Source organism: Ovis aries, chromosome 3 (genome assembly GCF_016772045.2).
Source record: "Ovis aries strain OAR_USU_Benz2616 breed Rambouillet chromosome 3, ARS-UI_Ramb_v3.0, whole genome shotgun sequence".
Classification (NCBI taxonomy): domain Eukaryota; kingdom Metazoa; phylum Chordata; class Mammalia; order Artiodactyla; family Bovidae; genus Ovis; species Ovis aries.
Genome location: NC_056056.1, coordinates 84982318 through 85008343, shown reverse-complemented (window position 1 = coordinate 85008343; position 26026 = coordinate 84982318). Strand labels below are relative to the sequence as shown.

Below are 26026 nucleotides of genomic sequence, written 5' to 3'. Positions count from 1 at the left end.
CTATGTAATAAAAATTTGGATTTTTATCTTGGATAAAAATTTGGGATACACAGACGTCATCTTGGGTTTCCCTGGTGGCTCAGAGGTTAAAGCATCTGCCTGCAATGCAGGAGACCTGGGTTCGATCCCTGGGTCAGGAAATGGAAACCCACTCCAGTATTCTTGCCTGGAGAATCCTATGGACAGAGGAGCCTGATGGGCTACAGTCCATGGGGTCTAACATTTCATCTTCATGATCAGTTTGACCCTTCTCTCCCAAAAAACTTCTATTTTAACTACTGAAAGAGACCCCTTTCTTCCTTTATGGCAAAGATGCCAATGGGAAGATAGGTGAGCAGAAAGGTAGATCCGAGGTGGAGAATTAAGCAAACACAAAATGTGATGGTTGTCAGTTTTCTGAGAAACGGAAACTTATCATCTTGACTTATCAATAAGCAACATTTACCTCCTTCCTGGGCTTCCCCCGTGACTCAGCTGGTAAAGAATCTGTCTGCAATGCAGGAGACCCGGGTTCAATCCCTGGGTCGGGAAGGTCCCCAGGAGAAGGGAGTGGCTACCCACTATTTATTTGAATACTATTTATTAAGTACCTTTGATGGGACAGATATTGTTTTAGGTGCTGGGGATGCAGGTGAGGGGGAAAAGAAATCTAAACCCAAAGAAACCTACTTTCATGGAGTTTATGTTTCCACTTCAAAGCTGAAAGCAAGTAAATGGTAGTTGCCTAATAAGCCATAGAATCAACATCTATCTTTATATTCACCATATTAATCTATAACATTGGCACATTTTAGGACAGGATTTGGTTTTCAGATATCTGAGTTTCATCTTTTTGTATCTGTCCAGAGCTTGTCTTTGGTTACCAGGAAAAGCCTAGGAAAGGCAGACTAAGGTGCCTGCCATGGGTGAAAGAACAGAAAAGTTACAAGCTTCTTATTGTACACGTGGAGGTTACAGAAAGGTACAAGGGTTCTTCCATAATGCCCATGAAACTCAGTTCACCTGTAATCAGGGCTTAGTTGTATGAAACTGTTGTGTTTTGGGTACATGACTTGGTGAGGAGGATATCCAATCAGTGTGACAAAAGAACTGTGCAATAACTTTAAGTATTCTTGGAATAAGATTTTGCGGCAACCTGGAAACTTTCAGTATTATGGTTTTATTGCATCAATCACAATTTCTATTAGACAAACAAACACAACTAAACCAGTGCAAAGAAAAGATCTTGGTGCCCGCCTAGTCTCCCTTTGAGAGGTAAAGAAGGAAAATAATCGTTTTTATAGCACTTTAACTTTGGAACCGAGGTACCTGCTGACGCCTTCTGTTTCTTCCTTCATTACGTGCTTTTCTTTTAATTTGGTCCTCTTGAAAAGAATCAAAATAGGGGCTCTCTAGGAGTTGGGCACAGGTTAATCTGTCATCTGGATTCATCTTCAGACACTCCTTTGGAAGACGGGAGAGGAAAGAAGATATTAAAAAGAGGAGCCTATGTTGTTACTGTACCCTAAAACTCTGAATAACAACTCGGTAGAGCAAACACAAGTTTAGAAAATCTTCACGTTTGTATAGTATCCAGAACTTGAAACTTGTTAATAACTAGAATTGCTCTACTTTTGCCAATTCAAAGTCTTTTGAGGGCAGACTTGATGTACAGTCAATGTTTTGAAGGAGGTAAATGTAGGTCAGGTGTGTGTCACTTGTAAAGCAAATAGTTTGTAGGACTTCACAAATGTGGTCCCTAGGCCAGCTACATCGGCTTCACCTGGAAATTGCTAGAAATACAAATTTCTTGGTCCAACCTCAAATCTACTGAATCAAATGCCCTGGGGGTAGGGCCAAGCAACCTGTGGGCTTTTTTTTTTTTTTTTTTTTTTTAAATCTGTGTTTAACAAGCCAACAGAGTTGGGGAATTAGACTTCCAGGATAGGATCTGCGGAATGCTGGGTTAGAGCAGGTAGAAAGCAGGTGAGGTCCAGTGGAGCAGTAGTAAGGGCAACCTAAGAGTTCAGAGGCATGGGGCTCTTGGTCTCAGGAGGACTCAGACTGAAGGAATCCAGTACGCTGGATAGAACCTGGGCAGTGGCCAGCACGAGCACAAAAGCTGGTCTACACAGCTGACTCTAGGCCACTCTGATGGCTCTACTTCCCAGGTCAGAAGAGTTTCAAACTGTGGTGTTCATCATAATTACCTAGGGAGAGGCTTAAAGATATAAACTACAAGGTCCTATTCATAGAGATCCTGCTTCTGTAAATCTGAGGTTATTTACTGGAATCTGTATTTTTAAATAGCTCAATCTGATGAGTAGTCATTCTGATGAGTGGTATGGAAGCCATTGCTATAAATATGACTTAATTGGTTGTTAAAGATAGATACTCATACTAGTATCTCCATCCCTGCCCCATTAAAGGCTTTCAGAATCCATGGTGAATGGAAGAGTCATACTTTCTAGCATGGTCTCAGCTGGTCAAGCAAGAATGGCAGACTGGTCATAGAGGAGCTTCTTCTGCTTTTTTATTAGAACTTGTTCTTTGTCTGACCCTGGTGGTACAAGGGCTATATTTGGTGTCCACATGGTTCTGATTTTGCCTGATCGTCTACTGATTTACTTAAAAAGCAATTAAGAATTTTAATGAACCCAGTGTATCTAAAAGGTTATCAGTTCAACATGTAATATTTTAAATATTATTAGTGAAATATTTTATATTCTTTTAAAAGGTAATTTTCATAGAAATGTAGAACATCTCAGTTCTAATCAGCCATAGTTCAATTGCTCAGTAGTAACATGGCTAGTGGCCACCCTATTGGATAGCATAGCTCTTGATTTTCCAACTTAAAAGGAATACATTCGTCCTCTTAAATTTCCATAGTCTGAAATACACTGACGTAACTGTCAAATTTCCTAATGAGTGCAAAAGAAGCATGGTGTTCATCACAGCTGTAATCATTCTCTTTCACCTTCTACTTATTTTAAAGGATATATTGGAAAGATTTAGTGTTTAAACCACTGATGTTCCTCTAATTGTAATTATTTTACGGTTCTTTAATAGTTTCAATGACCACATTTTTACATTGGCTTTATTTGACCTACTGTCCACCCATCCCAGAGTTGCCAGCTTCAGTCATTATGATTTGTAGTCAATACAGTTATAATTGATTCTTAGGTACCTTCATGAAATTCAAAGCCACAGGATGAACATCTGAGAACTTTTCTTCGAGAGTTTCCTAAAAAACAGAGTAAAGCATTTCAATGTTATGTAACAACAAAGTAACAGATATTTAAAATATATTAGTATTAAGAATACTTTGGAGAAAGCCCCTTAGTAGGTTATATAATTCCTTTCAAAGACTTTTTAAGATAGTGTTTTTACATGATTTTATAGTATAGTGTAATAAAAAAAGCTGAAGTTATTTGCTTGATTTTACAATGTTTTGCAATTGGTGTTTGGTAAATGTTCATTCTAAATATCCCCTTCAGTACCGTAATATCTACTTATAGGGATCCCCAATCTACTAATAGGGGCGCTTTGAACATTAATGAAAATACACTGAACTGCATGAACAAGAGCACTGCAGAAAGCAAGGGAATGATGAATGCAAAACTCGAATAGTGAGCAAGGGAGAGAACGGGACTGAGGAAGAGTACACGGGGTGCGGGGGGGGAAGCTTCCAAGTCAATGGCCCCACTCTCCTTCCTTAACTAGGCAGCAGGTACATGTGAATTTGCTGTCTCTTTGTCACTTCTTTTTTGGCTGTGCTGGGTCTCCACTGCTTTGCGAGGGCTTTCTCTAGTTGCAGCAAGTGGGGACTACTCTTTGTTGCAGCCCTGGGCTTCTCACCGCGGTGGCTTCTCTTACTGTGGAGCACGGACTCAGGCATGCAGGCTCAGTAGTTGAGGCTCGTGGGCTCTAGAGTGCGGGCTCAGTGGTGGCGCTCTGGCTTGCCTGCCCAGAGGCATGTGGCATCTCCCCAGACCAGGGACTGAACCCATGTCTCCTGCACTGGCATGCAGATTCTTATTCATTGCACCACCAGGGAACTACTGTATTTTAGTCTTTAAACTAAACATGTTTTATGAATATTATTTTTAATTCAACCTCTATACTTATAATTCAACATTTAACCTTTCATTATATGGGCTAAGAGTCTTAACAAACATAATAAAAAAGAAGTCCAGTATATAAATCAAGGTATTATACGAAATACATTTAAGATGAACAGATGCTTAGAGAAGCCAGGACCATTTGAACCCAATGGTTCACAGGTGCCATAAAGCATGACCTGGCTTAACAGATTCTCCCTTCCTCCACATCACTCTGTCTTCAACACATCAGGAGTAGGGCACAAGCCTCCCCTGATGGTTCTTTCATTGTATAGGCAGAATAAAGCTGGGTTAAAACTCAACATTCAAAAAACTAAGATCATAGAAACCGGTTCCATCACTTCATGGCAGTAGATGGGAAAGAAAGTGGAAGCAGTGACAGATTTTATTTTCTTGGGCTCCAAAATCACTGCAGATGGTGACTGCAGCCACGAAATGAAAAGATGCTTGCTCCTTGGAAGAAAAGCTTTGACAAACCTAGACAGTGCATTAAAAAGCAGAGACATCACTTGGCCAATCAAGGTCCATATAGTCAATGCTATGGCTTTTCCAGCAGTCATGTACAGATGTGAGAGCTGGACCATGAAGAAGGCTGAGGGCCAAAGAATTGATGCTTTCCAACTGTGGTGCTGGAGAAAATTCTTGAGAGTCCCTTGGATAGCAATGAGATCTAATCAGTCAGTCCTAAAGGAAATCAGCGCTGAATATTCATTGGAAGGACGGATGCTGAAGCTGAAACTCCAATACTTTGGCCACCTGATGCAAAGAGCTGACTCATTGGAAAAGACTGAGGGCGGGAGGAGAAGGGGACAACAGAAGATGAGATGGTTGGATGGCATCATTGACTCAATGGACATGAATTTGAGCAAACTCTGGGAGATAATGAAGGACAGGGAAGCCCGACATCCTGCAGTCCATGGGATGGCAGAGTCGGACGTGAAACTTAGCAACAACAACTGACCACATGGAGTTCTAAAGTTCATAGCCCAAACTCAGGTAACACAGATAAGAAATCAATGACTAGAGAGAATAAGGTTGGGTAGTCATTGACAGGTTCCCAAAGAAAGGCAAAGACCACAGTGCGGGTGTAGAGGTGATCACTGGGGTTTGCAGTTTTGATTTCAATACAGTAAAGATCATTCTGTGGAATGACCTTCCATTCGAAAAGACATGTTGTAAAAAGATGGTTTGTATTGATGTGAGGTTTCAGAAGCTGAAAAAAATAATGCATTTGTTTTTCAAAATAAATATAACTACAGTAAGTACTTTTTATGAGAAAATAATAATTTTATAAATATTTCAGGGAAAGGTACTTGAGTGTTTTGATGAAAAGGATCACCATATTTATGAAGGAAAGAAATAAGGTTTCATTTCACATTTAAAATTAATCTTTGGATAGGGCAAGAGAACTTTTAAAGCCTTCTCCTGGCTCATTTTATGTAGTTTTTATGTGGTTTATTCGACCTGTGTCAGTGTGTCATAAGGAGAACAGAAATAAAAGCAGAAACATTAAAGGAGAAACAACCACCCCTTTAAAGAAAGTAGCAACACAAAGAGCAAAACAGCAAAATCGAGCAATTTACCATCTCTTCTGGTTCAGGAATACTGATGCCATGGAAAAACTGGTTACTTTTAAAGATAGATTGATGTCTTGGGATTAGCTTTCCTGTAAAATACAAACCAGATAACGCACGATTAATTTTAGTTAAAAACAGCATTATGCTCTAACAGTTAATTTCCGGGGTCCAGATGTAAAAGAAATACTGAGCCTGATCATTTCCTCTAGATTTGGGAGAAACTGGTCCCCACAAAAACTATGCCTTCTCAGGTAAGATCAGTGCTGCCAACTCTTTGCCACACGTGGCTTGTGCTGTTATTTGTGCATGCCTGCTCAGGTACTTTGGTCGTGTCAGACTTTTTGTGACCCTATGGACTGTAACCCACTAGGCTCTTCTGTCCATGGGATTCTCCAGGCAAGAATACTGGAGTGGGTTGCCACGCCCTCCTCCAGGGGATCTTTCTGACCCAGGGACCGGACCTACATCTCCTGCACTGCAGGTGGGTTCCTTACCCACTGAGCCATCTGGAAAGCCCCAGTCTGTCATTCAGCTGCCATCAAAGGAGGAGGTAAGCAAGTGGTGTGGAGAGCTTTACACACATGAGCTCCTTTAATTTTATAATTATCTCATGATGGTTGCATTTTTTTCATCTCTACTGTGCCAGTGAGAGAATGAGGCTCAGAGGTTTGATAACCTGTCTCAAGTCACACAGTCATTAGATTGAATCTCACAGACCTGAGATTCAAACTCAGATCTGTCTAATATCTGCCTAATGTAAATTTCTACAATCTTTATAGGAAACCAGTTAAACAGCATAAGCTTAAGGTGTGGCCTGTAGTGAAACACTACTCCACATCTTCCAGGGTTTGGAACTCTCCAGCAGAAGGTGTGGGAACCACACAGCAGTAATTCCCTTGCCTGGCAGCCATGCTGCCAGGAGCGCCTACGGGAAGCGATTACTAAATACGCATCTTGTGCGTGGCCTGCCACTTTGTTCACACCCAGGCTGAGGTGTAAGCGTGCAGCTGATCTTTTGGGTTCTATTCTCTTCCAACCAGGTGGAAAGGGCAAGCGCTGAGGACACTGACATGGGATGAAAGCTCATGAGAGAGAGCGCTGGAGTCCATTCTCATTCTTCAATTATTAGTAACTAGTTGTACGACTTCCGGTCATTCATGCAAGCTCCTAGAGCCTCAGTTTCCTCATTTGTGAAACAGGCACAATGAAAAATGTTATAATGTTCTTAATGGATTTTTATTAAGACTGAAAGAGATGGTGTGTGTTGAGAGCAATCTGTCAATCTTACCTATAGAGGAGTGGAGTTGAAAGCTGCAATAGAGGCTGTATAGCCTGCAAGACCTAAAATATTTACCATTTGGCCCTGTATAGAAAAAGTTTGCTGTTCCCTGTGCTAGAGGAAAGGGGGAAAAAAAGCAGAAACTGCATTTGATTAAGTGTCTTCAGAGTAAGCTCTATGCAGCTGAGTCACACCCTTAGCCCCATCTTAGCCTGATAAGGAAAGTAAATGTATAGTTTATTCCACAGCTAATTGACTTGACTTGGAAAGGCATCTGAAAACTCCTCACTGAGAGGAGTTAGGGCTCCACACGTTGAGAAAAGGGCTGGGCTTTGGCTACAGTCCAGAACTGCCGCCCTCAGTAGCACTTTGGAGACAACAGAAAGCTCCTGCTCATTATAACGACATGCTACTATACTACAAGTTAGCAACTCTGTAAGCCATAGAGTATAACTTATACCCAATGTTCTGATGATCAGATAAAGTTGGTCCACATCTGATTTTCCAGGCCAGAGTGGCTGGCCTGTCAGCAGCTCTGCAAAAACGCAACCAGTAGCCCATATGTCGACTGAAGAACCATACTGGGTATCCCCCACAAGAAGTTCAGGAGCTCGGTACCATCTTGTAGCGACATAGTCAGTGTAGGCATCTCCTGGAACTGCAAATGCATCAAGAGCAGGTCAGGCTCTCTGAATAGATCAGCGTCAATAATTCTCAGAAGCCACGCTTCTCCTAACAGTTCATGCAGTGACGCACTAACCCAGGGAACTGTTACACTGTGTACTCAGAGAGTAAATCCACCTTCCATACTATTAATATAAAATAGACAAGCAACAAGGATACACTGTGGGAGATTATAACCATTACCTTGTAATAAGCTATCAATATAATGGAGTATAATCTGCAGAAACACTGAATCACTATACTGTACACCTGAAATTAAAATAATACTATAAATCAACTAAATTTCATTTAAAAAAAATTCAACTTCCAAAGGTACCTTAGCTATTCAACATCTATGTAATCCCAGAGAGAGGACCAGGGTGAGAGCATAGGGAGAATTTCTGTAGTGCGGCTTTGAGAATAAACCAGCTTCCCAGTGCACTCTCAGGTTGCCCGTGTTGGGGTCCTACCAACAGACTGACTATGTGCACACCCACCTTGCAATGTGTCTGCTGTTAATACATGTTTCCGCCTGCTGCAGAGTTTTAGATTCGGGGGGAGATTGTTACCTGTCCCCCCTTTCCTTTGGTTCCTCTCTCTCTGGGATGACTTCTTTGTTCCTCAGCACTGTCTCTGAATCCTCTCTGTAATTTACAGTTTACTCTCCCAGTCTCATCAGCTCCATGAAGATTTTCCCAACCACTCTAGATCACGTTAGTATCTCCCTCTGGGGAACCATCTGCCTCTTCACTTTAGTACTTTACTGCCAATCACCTTGTGTTAGTCTTTTGTTTCTTTTACTTCGGATCATAAGTGCACGAAGACCAGACATGCATCTTTTAGTTCGGTTCCTTACCTACAGACACAGCACATAAATGTGGATGGAGCTGAAGTAGGAACTAAAGTACTGACTAAAAAATTAAAGTGAAACTTCCCTTTCTGAATAATAACACTGTAACAATTAGCATAATTCAATATCTAAAGTAAGAATTTAAACTATATCATTTCATAATCATCTGTATTGTATAACTTAGTAAAAAACTTGCTACTTACTCAGAATTCGTGCAAACCCAAAGTCACAGATCTTGATTATTCCTTGCTTAGTTATTAGAATATTTTCAGGTTTTACATCTCTGTGAATACACTGTACGAAAATATTTAATTATTTCCCTGAGTCATCAAAACAGCAAAGCATAATAAACATTAACTATTAGTTTCAATGATCAACACAGCCTGTGAGATAAACACAAACATGGTTTTCCTTCTTTTTTTCTAAAACCTTAAATTGGCAATTTTTCATTTGGAAATCTTGTCATAACAAAAAAAAGTTGCTATACTAGGGAAAAAAATTATTGGAGGGGAAAACTGAAAAAATTTTTTTGAGAAGGGAGTATCATATAATTATTTCTTCCACTTTTTACTGAGCCCTATTTGAATAGTAAGAGGTAGAACCCTGAATGAAACAACAAAGTCCTAGTGTATAGCATAGGAAACTGTAGTCACTACCCTATGATAAACCATAATGGAAAAAATGTAAAAAAAAAAAAATATATATGTATACGTGTAACTGAATCCCTTTGCTATACAGCAGTAATTAACACACCATTGTAAATCAACTATACTTTAATTAAAAAAAAAAAAAACCCTGGATGAGATTACACCCAGAGTGCCTCTAATAAGAACAGCTGCCACCCAAGAATCACAATTCACGTTGCATAAATGTTACAGAATTGAGAAACTGGAAAAACATTCAAATGACAACAAAAAGAAAATGCATCAGAGTGACCATCTTATTTATCATCTGGTCAGGATGTGTGAAAGGGAGCTGAGTTAATTACTCCGAGAGGACAACAGACCATAGCTGTCCTAGGCCAGCTGGAACCTATGGCCACCTATTAACAAGAGACACCAAAGATTCAGCCTCAGGAGATGAGTATCCTCAACAATGAGCTAATCTGGAACCATGAACAGCTTTCTTGAGATGTGACCTCATGATGGAGTCGCTCCTGGGAGACTAGGTCGCCACTGGGAGGCATTCTCCCCTTAAGAGTCCTCTCCGATGGAGAACTTGCGACTTGCTGCATCATCCCAGGACCCTCAGTGAAGCAAGTGCTCCTTTCTGGATGTGAGAGGGCTAAGCTGGGGGCGTGCATGACGGTGGGCTGAGTGAACCCCACCCACTGTTATTCCGGAAATGGCTATTGCATGCTCGGATGCCCCAGGAGGAAACAGCTCAGGCCCTCGTCTTCAGAACTTTAGCTTTCCAGGTTTTCTCCCTCCAAACAAGCAAATAGGTTAAACACGATCTTGCTCTTCTTCACACGGAGCTCTGGACTTTTCAGAGCACTTCCACATGAATTAGTGCATCCTTGCAATGATCCTGTGCTGGCAGGTGGCAACCGCTGGGCTCCTGATTAAGTACCACAACAATCAGCTCCCTCTGCCTGACTTCTCTGTTGTGATATCAGTCCCTTTAAGTATTCCTGTCAAACTGATGATTTTGAAATTTTTATTTATTTACTTTTGCTTTTATAATAGCTATCTAAGAAGAGAAAATGTTGAATGCTAAATTCATTCTGGGTCATGGGAAAAAAAAACCAACAACAAAATCCGGCACTCATACTACAAGCTTTTTTGTATTTAGTCTCAATTACTGTCAACTGTTTCAGCATTTGAATGGCCATCAGCTAGAAGAAACCTTTTAAGGCCTCTTAAAAGTCCTAAGGCCTTAGATTGTAATTTTTAAAGCTGCACTGTTCTGACATAAACCAACATAGTTTTCATCCTACCTTTTAGGCAACACATTTATGAAAACTGGATTAACATTGAGTCATATTCACCTATAAAAGCTACTGATTTAATAAGAACAGGTTATGTCCTTCAGATGAGTCTGCAGCAAATACTAAGTTTCTGGATTATGTGTGGTACTACCAGCTAAACGGACTTATACTGCTACCTGTCTAGGGGCCTACTGAAATATGCAAATCCCTGTGAAATTTATAGCCACTTGTTTTCCAACCAAAATATACAAAGGCAAATCAAGTACTGACAAGTCCCAAAGAAACAGAAAAAATCATTTAGTGTAGGTACAGGTAAGAGAAGTTACAAATAAAGAAAAATAGATGGAGTACTGAAGAAGGAAAAAGAGAGTAAAAATCACAGGAATAGTAAGAACCAGAGCGTGGAGAACAGAAGATGCTTTGACATACAGCATTCACTTTCTCCAATGCAAAGCTGCACTCAAGTGTAAACTCTGTAATGCCTCTTGCAATCACCTTATTTTCCACCAAAGAACAAGAAAGTTGTAAGTCAGGGGAATCAAAACATTTTAATAAATTTGGGTTTCATATACAGCTTTTAGCAAACATTGCTTAAACTGGGTTATGGTGGCTGATGTACAATCTCATTTTTACAGACTCTCAAGCCAGTAGCAAGAGGAATCCATGGTATTTTAAACCTGACCCTTAATTCTAAGAACCATCTCCAAAAACTTCCCTGCCAGAAGCTGCCTCTTTACATTAGCCTGAATGGACATCTGAGAAGGTTGTTCTTTGAGCCTTATGGACAGACACTCATAATCAGAGAGGAGAGAAGCCTCCTTGACAACTACGACACTGATATCAACAAGACGATAATGGATGTTATAGCCAGACACACTCACATTTTGGAGGTCACTGTAATTTTGCCATTTTGATATGGAGTTTTTTTTTTGTTTTTGTTTTTTTTTTTGCCACACTGCATGGCTTGTAGGATCCTAGTTCACCAACCAGGGATTCAACCGGGGACCACGGCAGTGAAAACACTGAATTCTAAACAACGGACTGCCAGGAAATTCCCAGACATGAAGTTACTTTTCTCTAATTGATAAGTCAAATATATAAGAAATCATGAGTTGACAATGATGTTAAAGGGTCACTTCAGTTACCTCACTCTAGCCACATTATAGGGTAAAAAAAGAACAAAATGAGTAGGTATTTTCTTAAGTCCAGTGCTTCTCAAAATTTAATGGGTACTCGAATCTCTTGGAGACCTTGTTAAATATGCAGATTCTGACTCAGTAGATCTGGAATGAGCCTGAGAGTATGAATTTCTAATGAGCTCTCAGGAGACCTTCACCAACCACAGTCTGAGTAGCAAGGCCTCAATCCCTTACTACCGTGACCTTGGCTGGGATCACTGCTCTGGAGATAAAAGAAGTCATGGTTACCACTGTGAATCTTCAGCAACACCATGGGCGGGATTGCCTTTCCTATTTGAGAGTATCATGAGGGTTCCTTTAAAATAAGGAGGGTATAAAGGTTTTAGATGTAGTATTGTAACAGGTTATATATGGTTTAGATTTTTTTCCTTTGCATGTGTTTCAGCTAATAGGTTTATTTTAAAAAGATACACAAAGGCTTACCATAGCGTAAGAAAAATGGGGTAACCGGAGTTCAGAAGTAATTTTCTTGTCAGAGAAATAAAGTTTGTCTGAAAAATTATCCATTTTTAATAAAGGTCATGGGTTATAAGTGGGAGGTTTTCAATATTTTAAAGTTTAAGGTACAGAACATGTTGTTCCAAGCAGAGGAATGGTGGCAGTTCACAGAGCTACAATAACATTTGGGTTCACTCTAAACAGTAAGTCATAATCAGGTAGGTAAGGTGATTGATGGACTCATCTAGTTACTCCATAAATGTTTCCGGAGCACCTTTTATATAAAAAGATCCAGACCAGGCATTAAGGAGATACATACAAAGATAAATCAGCCACAGAGACTGCATTCAAGCTTGTAATCTGATTATATAGGGCTAATACACAAATAGATATAGTAAATAGAATTTTTAAAAAATCATTTTAATTACCCATAAAACTCCAGCAGCCAACTTAGGTGAACTTGAATACCTCTCAGAGCACGGTGGAAAGCAACAAAGATGTGGATTCAATTCTGCATCATCTTCAGTAATTATTTGAAAGCACAATTTGCATCATGAAAATATGTATCTTGTGAACAATATGTCCCTCTATATTCTATGGCTTGTGGGCTCAGTAGTTGCGGTTCCTGGCTCTAGAGCACGGGCTCAGTAGTTATGGCACGTGGGCTTAGCTGTTCCTTGGCATGTGGGATCTTCCCAGATCAGGGATCAAACCCATGTCTTCTGCACTGGCAGGTAGATTCTTTAACCGCTGAGCCACCAGAGAAGCCCTTCGCTGACTTTCTTCTTAACACTAAGGGAAGCTTTCCTTGCTGCTGCTGCTGCTGCTGCTGCTGCTAAGTCGCTTCAGTTGTGTCCGACTCTGTGCAACCCCACAGACAGCAGCCCACCAGGCTCCCCCATCCCTGGGATTCTCCAGGCAAGAACACTGGAGTGGGTTGCCATTTCCTTCTCCAATGCATGAAAGGGAAAAGTGAAAGTGAAGTCGCGAAGTTGTGTCCGACTCTCAGCGACCCCATGGACTGCAGCCTACCAGGCTCCTCCGTCCATGGGATTTTCCAGGCAAGAGTACTGGAGTAGGCTGCCATTGCCTTCTCCAGAAGCTTTCCTTAAGTACTGAAAATTAGTTGCATGATTGTGTACTCTTTTTCAGCAATCCTAGATTACTAGGATAGATATTCTGCTCTTGGCATCAAAACTGACCATATGGTAGTCTGTATCCTTGCCTCAACACTGCCTCTATGTAGGCACCAACTCAAAAGTTTATTTTTTAAAAAAAAACTATCATTATATAAGCAAAAGCACCCAAGAGCTTACTTAAAGAAGCCCCCACTGGCCTAAGATGGGACAACCTGAATATCAGAGAGAAGAATAATTGCAAAGGATTGAAATACATTACATACATAAAATCATAATGATGTCCCACACCTCCTCCCAACCCTTCACTCCTGGAGATTGCCTGGAGACATTCTTGGAGATACCAGTTCATCACTGTGAGTACTGACATCTACAAGGAATAATCACATATTTATCTTACTGTACTTTATAGTAAACAGAGTCCACAGTAAATTTTTCTCCATAGAATTCCAATTAGTAAATGCAGAAGAAATATTAGAATTAGAAAATTGCCACCTTTTAACCTTAATGAAATACTGGAGAGAGGTAATAATGATCTCTAAATGCTAAAACTAAAAAAAAGATTGACAGCGAAAGTGCTAAAGAAAGGGATCAAGTGAACATCTCTTGAACCTACTAATCTATTTTAAGACAATCAAAAGTGGGAAAGACGGCCAGACATTATACATGCCTCAGGGTGCTGACACAATAAGAAGTGTACAGAATTATATGTGAAGCCTTCCTGTCTAAAAAGACTGAGCCTGAGTGTGACTAGCCTCTAGATATAAACACCAATTTACAGTAAACACAGGCAAAAGAACAAGTTAAATAACACAAAGGAAGCAACCAGCCAAAAGGATTTCCATAACACAGGAGAAGTCAAAGCCTGGTTCTAGGACTGGAAGCTTCAGTATCAATCAGTAAACTGTTAGAACTGCAAATTCTCAGGTTTTATCCCAGACCTACAGCATCAGAAATTCTGGAGGTGGGCCCAGCAAGATGTGTCTTGACAAGAACTCCAGGTGATTCTGATGCATGCTCAAGTCTGACACCCATGGCTCTGAAAAATTAATGATGGAAAAAAGAAAAAAGAAAAAGATAGGGGAAAGGAGACCTTTACAGTATAAAAGACTTAAGAGACATTAAAAACAAAAGAAAATCAAGTGCCATGGAGGGTTACACTACTGATACTCTGAAAACTTATTTTAACCCAATTTAAAAATAATCATAGTACTGATTATTTAAAAATAATCATTACTACTGAGGCAAAAGGGAACTTTTAAGTTCATACAAACTTTTAATTCATAAGGAATGAATAATTTGATTCTTATAGAAATTGGAAAAAAGCCACGAATAATGCATTACACTTCTTTGTGTTCTGTAACTTTCTTTTGTTTTGCTCTTCTGGTTCTTATTCTCCTTCCATCATTAGCTCTTCAAATAGACCCCTGAGCCATTTAGGAGAGAAGAGTCATCTTGAAGAAATCAGCAAATACATTAGGAAATGTTACTTACGTTGTGTTTATGACAGAAATTGAGAGCTTGAAGTGTTTGCCATAACACACTTTTGATCACTCCATCAGCAACTCTGGGGAAAAAAATAAAAAAGGAAATGAAAACTCCTAAGATGCGTTTTCAGGAGCAGAACTGGGAATAGAAATGGAATGGGTGGGGCTCGTCACAGCCAGTGGATGCAGCACAAAGGGAATCTTGGAAATGTTCTTTTTAAAAAATGTTTTAATGAAAATTGCTTTACTACTTTTTTCATTATAGCTATGTAACTGTCCATTTTAACTTGAAATTTTTAATGCTTATCATGAAAATTCAAATAATATAGAAAAGTAAAGAAATAAAACATGTTCATTCAAATCTTGCTAGCCCAAAATAATTGCTGTAACTTACATTGATTGTCCCTTTGGAAATCCCTGGTTCTCTTCCTCTCTCTGCATTTACTTTTTAACTTTAATATTAAACAAATGCATTCATAAGGTTTGATATTTTTGAAGTTTAAAAAATATCCATGAAGAATTCTCTCATACCTGCCTAACCAATCATTTCATCCTTGGCAATTCCCCTGCCTCTTTCAGAAACATTGTATGCGTTGGGGTACAGATACATATATACAGAATATGTATGTATATATCTATTTCAGTGACCAAAGGTCTCATTATATAGATGCATCATAATTTAGTAAGTCCTCATTGACAAGCAATTAGGTTTGATCCAAGTTTCTTTCTAGAAACAATGCTTCAGTGAATATCCTATCATCTATCCATGGCAGTTGTGCAATAATCCTTTTAAGGTAAGTTCTAGAAGTGGGATTTCTGGGATTTATGGGAGGCACATGATATCTTTCAATCCTGCAGGTATGAACTTCAGGTAGCTCTGAGACATGGTTTTGCAGGAAAAAAGGCCTCCGTGAAGAGTGACCTTCAATTCATCGAATTCATGTTGGTGGTAAACACTCAAGCATATGCAAGAGTTGTTTTTATAACCGTTACTTACACCTGGTAAGATGCAGCTCCAATACTTCGGCTACCTGATTCGAAGAGCCAACTCACTGGAAAAGACCCTGATGCTGGGAAAGATGGAGGGGAAGAGGAGAAGGGGATGGTAGGGGATGAGATGGCTGGATGGCATCATTGACTCAATGGACCTGAATCTGAGCAAACTCCAGGAGATGGTGAAGGACAGGGAAGCCTGGCGTGCTGCAGTCCACGGGGTTGCAAAGAGTCAGACACACTTAGTGACTGAACAACAGCACCTACACCTGGTAAGCAGGCAGGCACACAGCCAGGGAGGCCAGGGAGAATCAAGAGCCCAGGAGAACGGGAGTCTGGGAGCTTCTGGCCTCTGCAGATTTCCTGTGTGGAAAATACTGGGGAGTATTTTCCACTTGAGGATCTGGGCAACATGTATTCTGAGAGTACTTAGTGTATTTTGTGTAACCATTTCTATAAATTGCAGCAATTACATTCCCTCTAACTTTTCTACTGATGCCCTGTTTCAGGGCATTTCACAGGAAGAGTCATGGCTTCGGTTCAAAACAGAATCCTTAGTGAGCACAGATTCCAGGAAGGCAGATTCCATTTTAGGCAAAACAACATTTATACAAAATAACAACTCCAAACAAATACCACAGATCTTACAAAGATAGTTATCAAAGAGAATACAGATTCACACAGAGCTCATTCCAGAAACAGAGAGCGCTGTAACATTATTCAGCCACACTCAGCAGTTTTTCAAAGCATTTTGTGAAATAAAACCTTCCATAGAAACCAACTGATACTCAATGCTTCGTATACTGTGGGTGAATGACAAACATATAATGGAAGAATTGATAATCATGAAGGCCTGAAAGCAAAAACTAGACATCCTGGGACTTCCCTGGTGGTCCAGCATGCTTCCACTGCCAAGGGCATGGGTTCCATTCCTGGTCAAGGAACTAAGATCCTACATGCAGCGAGGCATGGCCAATAACTAACCCTGATGCTGGGGAAGACTGAGGGCAGGAGGAGAAGGGGGCGACAGAGGATGAGATGGTTGGATGGCATCATCGACTCAATGGGCATGAATTTGAGCAAACTTTGGGAGACGGTGAAGGAGAAAGGATGGCAGCTGGTGTGCTTCAGTCCACGGGGGTCGCAAAGAACTGAACAACAACAACAAAACTAATTAACTGTTTAAAAAACACAAGATATCTTGGTTCAAAACCAAAGGTGTTAGGGAGGGTGGCAGGGTCAGGGAATTCAGACTGGGTCGCCCAGAGGCTGCTCTTTCAGCCACTCAGGGGAATCCTGGCACTGACATCAGAGCTCATTATCTTTTAGTTTTATATATAACTTGATGGGGAAAACAATTTCATTATCAGTGTCCAAGATGAATCAAGCCCTTCTCTGTAAACCCTTGTTATCCTAGAATAAAATCCAGCCTTTACTGTGGCCTACCAGCCTCTTAATGATTTCCCTTCTGTTAACCCCTTTCCCCTACCTATCTCCTAGCACATTCTCACTGCCCTCCGCTCTGGCCCGTGATTATCTGCTCTTCCCTCAACAGACCGCCAAAGCTTTGTGTTTACTGTTCATCCTACGGCCCTCACCAGGAATTCTCTAGCTCCTCAGTGAGTTTTCTCCTCCAAAGCCTTGTAACTCTGCAAGGGCTTTCTTTACCTTGTCCGTTACTGTAGCTCCAGGGCCTCGAACTGTAATTGGTACCCAACAGGTCCTCAACCAAGCTTCCTTCGCTGGAACTCTCAGAGACTATATAAACTCACACCCTGTAATAAACCCCTTTTTGCTTAAACTAGCTACACTGAATTCTGTTGTTGACTCTTGATCAGTGCAGAATAGGACACCAGAATTGGGGATGGGAAGCAAAGTCAAGGCCTTGGGAAGGCAGGCTATCTGACTGGTTGGGTCTGAAGGCTGGGGGATCTAATTAACATCAGTGGCTGCAACACTGGTGAATGGATACCCAGTGATGAACCAACTGAGTACATAGTCACATGTGGTCATCTGTTAAAAAGTGCCTGCTCAGGGCAGGGTTTTGCTGGACTCAAAGTGATCAAACAAAATGGGAACACATAGGAAAGTAATAAAAGTGGGGGTGGGCTGGTTGCTTCTCACTTCCCTGGAAAAACTGAAGAAAACAAAAGGATAGCTTTAAGTAAGGCTTTGATGTTTTGGTCCGAGGCATAGTTAGGACACCAGATGTCAATGTTTGCCCTTATTTCTTGTGTTTTTAAGGCTCACTCCACTGACCACCGGGATCACTCCACAAGTGACTGAGAAACCGGACACTGAGAATAGTCCTGCTGGGTGCTAAATGACAAAACAGACTGAATTTATGTGAAGTTAGTTAATTTCTCAGTTAACTAACTGAGACATACACTTTGAGAAATGAAATGCGACACTTGGGAGTATTCACGGAACTAAGAGCATCCCAACCTCCTGCCAAGTATCCCTTCTTTTTTACTAAACTTTTTGGCCACACCTCATGGCTTGTGGGCTCTTAGTTCCCTGACTAGGGATCAAACCTCTTGCAGTGGAAGTGTGGAGTCTAAACCACTGGACCTCTAGGGAAGTCCCAAATGTCTCTTCTTGCATGAAGTAGCCCCCAAACTTGTGTGGAGACTGGTCTTGTCTTGTGGAGGGCCCCCTCATGATCTCACTCAAGGCAGCTGTATAGCATGGGTGCTGTCAATTCTCCTCAAGGCTCCTTTCCCTGCCACCCATCAATGTCTCCAAACTGACTAAAGTCAGATCTCAGCATGTTCCAAAGGGCCTATTACAAAGTCAAAGAGAAGAAAAGAAGATTTGCACAGCAAAGAGAACTATAAAATGTTGCTAATCTAAACTACCGAACAATTGCTCTCATCTCACATGCTAGTAAAGTAATGCTCAAAATTCTCTAAGCCAGGCTTTAGCAGTATGTGAACTGTGAAATTCCAGATGTTCAAGCTGGTTTTAGAAAAGGCAGAGGAACCAGAAATCAAATTGCCAACATCCACTGGATCATGGAAAAAGCAAGAGAGTTCCAGAAAAACGTCTATTTCTGCTTTATTGACTATGTCAAAGCCTTTGACTGTGTGGATCACAATAAACTGTGGAAAATTCTGAAAGAGATGGGAATCCCAGACCACATGACCTGCCTCAGAAACCTATAAACAGGTCAGGAGGCAACAGTTAGAACTGGACATGGAACAACAGACTGGTTCCAAATAGGAAAAGGGGTACGTCAAGGCTATATTTTATCACCCTGCTTATTTAACTTATATGCAGAGTACATCATGAGAAACGCCAGGCTGGAAGAAGCACAAGCTGGAATCAAGATTGCTGGGAGAAATATCAAGAACCTCAGATATGCAAATGACACCATCCTTATGGCAGAAAGTGAAGAGGAACTAAAAAGCCTCTTGATGAACGTGAAAGAGGAGAGTGAAAAAGTTGGCTTCAAGCTCAACATTTAGAAAACTAAGATCATGGCATCTGGTCCCATCACTTCATGGGAAATAGATGGGAAATAGTGGAAACAGTGGCAGACTTTATTTTTGGGGGCTCTAGAATCACTGCAGATGGTGATTGCAGCCATGAAATTAAAAGATGCTTACTCCTTGGAAGGAAAGTTACGACCAACCTAGATAGCATATTCAAAAGCAGAGACATTACTTTGCCAACAAAGGTTCGTCTAGTCAAGGCTATGGTGTTTCCAGTGGTCATGTATGGATGTGAGAGCTGGACTATGAAGAAAGCTGAGCGCCAAAGAATTGATGCTTTTGAATTGTGGTGTTGGAGAAGAGAGTATTGGACTCTTGAGAGGCCCTTGGACTGCAAGGAGATCCAACCAATCCATTCTAAAGGAGATCAGTCCTGGGTGTTCTTTGGAAGGACTGATCCTAAAGCTGAAACTCCAGTAGTTTGGCCACCTCATGCGAAGAGTTGACTCATTGGAAAAGACTCTTATGCTGGGAGGGATTGGGGGCAGGAGGAGAAGGGGACGACAGAGGATGAGATGGCTGGATGGCATCACCGACTTGATGGATGCTGAGTTTGGGTGAACTCCGGGAGTTGGTGATGGACAGGGAGGCCTGGCACGCTGCAGTTCATGGGGTCACAAAGAGTCGGACATGACTGAGTGACTGAACTGAACTGAACTGAACTGAACTGAATCTATACTGGAGAATGTACGTGGAAATGGATTTTGTAAGTGTCGGACCAGAAAGGAGGAAACACGATGTTACACTGGGCTGATTATAAACAGTTATGGGCACACTTACTATGGAGCCTGGCTCAATAAACTACTTGGAGCAGCTAGGAGTGAGAGGAGTTGATTGCTGAATTGGTTGATCAGAACCTGTGCTAGATGGGTGCCGGTGCCAAATGAAATTGCAATGCTGGAAGTTCATTAGTAAAACGAAGAGGAAGAAATCCAAAGTTTTGGGGAGACAGGAGTGTTGGAGAGGATTTATCACATGCAACATGGTCATCTACTTCCCAGCTATGTCTCCCCAAAGTATTAATGGTAGCAGTAATCTATGAAAAGTGAAAGTCGCTTAGTTGTGTCTGACTCTTTGCAACCCCATAGACTATACAGTCCATGGAATTCTCCAGGCCAGAATACTGGAGTGGGTAGTCTTTCCCTTCTCCAGGCATCTTCCCAACCCAGGGATTGAACCCAGGTCTCCCGCATTGCGGGCAGATTCCTTGCCAGCTGAGCTACAAGGGAAGCCCAAGAATACTGGAGTGGGTAGCCTATCCCTTCTCCAACAGATCTTCCCAATCCAGGAATCGAACTGGGGTCTCCTGCACTGCAGGCCAATTCTTTACCAACTGAGCTATCAGGGTAGCCCATGTTTGTTCCCAAATCTGCAGTACTGCTTTCAGTTTTCTATTTGGTGCCAGACACTTCTAGGCTCCTCCTACCACAACTGCCTTCATTCCTTGGTTCAGAACCGACTGGTTCTTTTCCCATTTTCTAGTGTATCTATTTCCACTACCCAGTTAGGAAATGGGGAGACAGCCCCAAGGATGGATTCATGGACCTGACAGGACTACCATGGGATGGATTCAGGTTAAATTTCACTGGGGACTCTCAATAAGCTTCCCATCCCCACAAAACTGCTGAACCACAGTGACTTTCAAAGTTACTGATGATTGGGTTTACTTCAGAGCATGATTCAGAGATTCCTGAGAGATGGGGTAGCTCTCTTTTCCCAGTACCCAACTATCCTGGTAAATATTTGGTCACAGACCATTCGGGGATAGGCTAAGAGGGAAAATCAAGAACATACACATGATGTCAATGCAGGGCTATTCCCCAAGGATAGCTGCCTCCTTCACAAGGTCCTGGGTCTTGGCTATTATGGTGTGCGTGTACACTAGGTCACTTCAGGAGTGTCCGACTCTTTGCAACCCTATGAACCATAGCCCACCAAGCTCCTCTGTCCATGGGATTCTCCAGGCAAGAATACTGGAGTAGGTTGCCATTTCCTTCTCCAGGGGAATCTTCCTGACCCAGGGATCAAACCTGCATCATCTCTTGATTCTCTTGGGCTTCCCTTGTAGCTCAGCTGGCCAAGAATCTGCCTGATTTACAGATGTACATCTCCTGCATTGGGAGGTGGGTTCTTTACCACTGGGGCTTCCCTTGTGGCTCAGCTGGTAAAGAATCTGCCTGCAATGAGGGAGACCTAGGTTCAATCCCTGGGTTGGGAAGATCCCTTGGAGAAGGGAATGGCTACCCACTCTAGTATTCTTGCCTGGGAAATCCCATGGACAGAGGAGCCTTGCAAGCTACAGTCCATGGGATCGCAAAGAGTCAGACAAGACAGAGTGACTTTCACATTCACTTCACTTTCTATACCACTGGCGCCCCCTGGGGCTATTACAGTGGCTGAAGCCAAGCCTCTATGTAGAAAAGAACCTTACGGACCTGCCCTTCTATCTTGTGTGGGACAACCCAAGGTCAGATCAAATCATTCTGATCACCACGCTGGCTCTGTTGTCTATTAGAGTAACTTCTGGAAGTGGAGTACTCCTTCCTGGCCTCTGTCACCCAGGGACCCCATCATTCCTAGGAAACCAGGATGTCATTTCAAAGGAAGAATCTCCCTGCTTCAGCATGTGGGATGTGCTGCTGCTGCTCTTCTGGCTAAAGCATTTCTCAGTGCTCACGATTCACCGCCACCCCTCTACCAACCCACACCCACAGCTTTACAGGAAATTACCAGTGATCAGTTTACTGAGAAGGAAATTAATTCTTTTATATGTCCATCACACCCGGGTAAAGATGAATTAAAAAAAAAAAAAGAAATTGAAACCTGATTTACAGATGGACATGATGCGCTGTTGCCAGCCAGAAGTGGAGAGCAGCAGTGTTATATGACCCTTTATAATTAATTGTTCCCTTATATATCTAATTCTTCATTAGATTTTAAATTTCTTGATGGTAGAACTGTTCCACTATGTATAGTGCAGTGACAGTGAAGGGAAATCTTTCCTGTTGGTAGGTGATAATTTCTATCACATTACGAAGTAACCTACCTACTGGACCGATTTTGAACAGAGAAGGATTTGAGAGAATGGGAATGTATTATTTCACATTTAATCAGATGACACCAGTTGCAGCTGCTTTACATACATGTAGTTTCTTCTATACATCAACTTGAATCAGCCATAGATATGCATATGTCCCCTCCCTCTGGAACCTCCCTCCCACCCCCTTTTTTCTACTTTATTTATTTTTAATTGGAGGATAATTGCTTTACAATATTGTGTTGGTACATGTAGTTTCTTTTATATATATATATATATATATATATATGATATTATACATGTTTCAATGCCATTCTCCCAAATCATCCCACCCTCTCAACATGTAGTTTCTTAACTGCAGCAACTCAAACACAGTCTCAGGGCTTACTCTGCAGCTATTGATCTAACAAATGCTTTTCCTCTACTAAAAAAGTAGAGGAAACCAGATGCTTTCATTTGGCAGGGGAAGCAGTACATTTTCACCATCTTACTTCAGTGTTAAATTAGCTCTTCTTTGTGATATAATTTAATCCTCAAGTCTCTAGACAATCTCACCATCTCACAGCTCATTCCAAACATCCATTACCTTGATCATCATATCTACAGACCGGTTATTTCTTCAAACTGTGAATTTACCCTGATAAACAATGAAGCTGAAGCTCCAATACTTTGGCCACCTGATACGAACAGCCGACTCCCCTAAAAAGACCCTGATGCTGGGAAAGATTGAGGGCGGGAGGAGAAGGGGGCGACAGGATGAGCCGGTTGGATGGCATCACCGACTATAAGAGTTTGTGCAGGCTCTGGGACAGGGAAGCCAGGCGTGCTGCAGTCCATGGTGTTGCAAACAGTCGGATACAACTTAGCTACTGAACAAACAATGGTCCAATAGGCTTGGTATGTATGCTGTTTAGTTGTTTCCCTCTGTTTGCCATTCATTGGGTTTATACTCTTTCGGATTTATAGATTTTGGGAGGGAGTGAAAGCAGACAAATATTTTAAATTAATCATAGTTATCTGGAAGTAGCCAGTATTTCATAGAAAGACTGGTGTATCCTGGGGATACAATGCAAATTGTGCCTATTTGCATTCCTTCATGTAGATCCAAGTCTTAGGGCTGACCCAGAGCATGCTGTACACACCGGCACTGCTAAATACACTAGTAAAACACACTGTGCTGTGCTTAGCTGCGCAGCTGTGTCTGATTCTTTGCGACCCCGTGAACTGTAGCCTACCAGGCTCCTCTGTCCATGGGGATCCTCCAGGCAAGAGCACTGGAGTGGGTTACCATGCCCTCCTCACACTAAATACACCAAATACACTTTCCAAAGGAAAGCAGGGTAATTCAGAGATCCTCGTGGTTGCTAAATACATACAAGACAAATGAGTTACTCAAATATGTCTTGTTCTTTCTTGCATCTGTGCATTCCACCATTCCACCAAGATCGCCCACCCGGCCAGTTCTTCCCCTTTTCAAAGTCTCAGCCCAAATGTGTCCTTCTGTGCAGAAACTTCCCTGATTCCCCGGGACCAACAGATGCTGGAGCTGTTCTTCTTATGTATCCAAAGCACTGTTGGTAACTCAGTCTTTACTGTCATATGTAATGGCTAGTTTGAGTATCGGTTTCTTCACTAGATTTTAAGCTTCTTGAGCACAGGATTGTGCCATTATATCTTTCTAGCCTCTGCACTAGCAGAAGTGTTCATTAAAATATTTCTGAAGTGAATGAATGAATCAAAGCATGCTCCACACTAAGGAGGCTATTAGGATGAATTCAGATATGAGTTCTGCACTCAAAGGAAGAGAGAGTATACACTTAAAAACTTGTAAGGTAGTAAGTGCCAAGTACCATAACAGGGAGGAAAACAAAATTTCATGGATATTCAGAGGGAAGCAATACCATTAAGAAAAAGGAATCTCAGAGATAGTCAGAATGTCTAGGATTTCACATTTTAGAGGTAATGATACAGATAGGGAAAGAGGACAAAATTAGGAGGAACAGCATACGCTAAGTCCTACAGGCAGCAGACTTCCTTCCTTCCACAAAAAGAAGACAGAGATGTTCAGTCCAATTAAACCGGTACATGTATTGAGTGTATTATAGGTTTTATTTTCAGGGCCTTGAACAATGCATGATGTTAAGCATCCATGTCTAACTTTATGAAAATGTATGTTAATTTATAAATTAATTTATATTTAAATTAAACAACAAATCTGTCCTCTAAAGCCAATATACAAACCCTATTTAGCTTAAAAGTTGAGATATGAATTAATTCATTCCTTTAATCGTTTTTTAAATTATTAAGAAATTTTTTTTTTTTGGTTACACCTTGAGGCATGTGGGATCTTAGTTCCCCAACCAGGGATGGAACCCACACCCTCTGCACTGGAAGCACAGGGTCTTAGCCACAGGACCTCCAGGGAAGTCTTGAAAATTAATTTCTATTTTAAAAGTAAAATTAGGAAATTAGAGATGCCAAGGGAATATTTCATGCAAAGATGGGCAAAATAATGGACAGAAATGGTATAGACCTAACAGAAGCAGAAGATATTAAGAAGAGGTGGCAAGAATACACAGAAGAACTGTACAAAAAGATCTTCACGACCCAGATAATCACGATGATGCGATCACTCATGTAGAGCCAGACATCCTGGAATGTGAAAGTCAAGTGGGCCTTAGAAAGCATCACTGAACAAAGCTAGTGGAGGTGATGGCATTCCAGTTGAGCTATTTCAAATCCTGGAAGATGATGCTGTGAAAGTGCTGCACTCAGTATGCCAGCAAATTTGGACAACTCAGCAGTGGCCACAGGACTGGAAAAGGTCAGTTTTCTTTCTATCCCAAACAAGGGCAATGCCAAAGAATGTTCAAACTACTGCACAACTGAACTCATTAAACATGCTAGCAATATAATGCTAAAATATACTTCAAGCTAGGCTTCAACAGTACATAAACCAAGAACTTCCAGGTGTACCAGCTAGATTTAGAAAAGGCAGAGGAACCAGAGATCAAATTGCCAACATCTACTAGATCATAGAAAAGCAAGGTAATTCCAGGAAAACACCTACTCTGCTTCATTAACTACACTAAAGCCTTTGACTGTGTATATCACAACAAACTGTGGAAAATTCTTAAAGAGATGGGAATACCTGACCACCTTACCTGCCTCCTACAGAGATTTTCATACAGAGAAATCTGTATGCAGGTCAAGAAGCAACAGTTAGAACTGGACATGGAACAACAGACTGGTTCAAAATTGGGAAAAGAGTACGTCAAGGCTATATATTGTCACCCTGCTTATTTAACTTACATGCAGAGTACATCAAGAGAAACGCTGGGCTGGAAGAAGCACAGGCTGGAATCAAGATTGCCGGTAGAAATATCAATAACCTCAGATATGCAGATGACACCACCCTTATGGCAGAAAGTGAAGAGGAACTAGAAAGCCTCTTGATGAACGTGAAAGAGGAGAGTGAAAAAGTTAGCTTAAAGCTCAACATTCAGAAAACTAAGATCATGGCATCCGGTCCCATCACTTCATGGCAAATAGATGGGAGAACAGTGGAAACAGTGGCTGACTTTATTTTTCTGTGCTCCAAAATCACTGCAGATGGTGACTGCAGCCATGAAATTAAAAGACGCTTACTCCTTGGAAGAAAAGTTATGACCAACCTAGACAGCATATTCAAAAGCAGAGACATTACTTTGCCAACAAAGGTCTGTCTAGTCAAGGCTATGGTTTTTCCAATGGTCATGTATGGATGTGAGAGTTGGACTATAAAGAAGGCTGAGCACAGAAGAATTGATGGTTTGAACTGCGGTGTTGGGGAAGACTCTTGAG

The 26026-nt window shown here is 41.3% G+C and overlaps 1 protein-coding gene across 1 annotated transcript in view; it reads right to left on the bottom strand.

Moving 5' to 3' along the window:
- The window catches only part of CDKL4 (cyclin dependent kinase like 4), a 55707-nt gene that overhangs the window by 6064 nt on the left and 23617 nt on the right, over positions 1 to 26026 (bottom strand). Inside the window, exons 4-9 of the mRNA XM_004006004.6 lie at positions 14667 to 14739; positions 8673 to 8763; positions 7417 to 7614; positions 5684 to 5766; positions 3167 to 3223; positions 1309 to 1443 (exon numbers count right to left, since the gene is read on the bottom strand). Coding sequence (XP_004006053.2) covers positions 1309 to 1443; positions 3167 to 3223; positions 5684 to 5766; positions 7417 to 7614; positions 8673 to 8763; positions 14667 to 14739 — 637 coding nt within the window. The remainder of the gene's footprint in view (positions 1 to 1308; positions 1444 to 3166; positions 3224 to 5683; positions 5767 to 7416; positions 7615 to 8672; positions 8764 to 14666; positions 14740 to 26026) is intronic.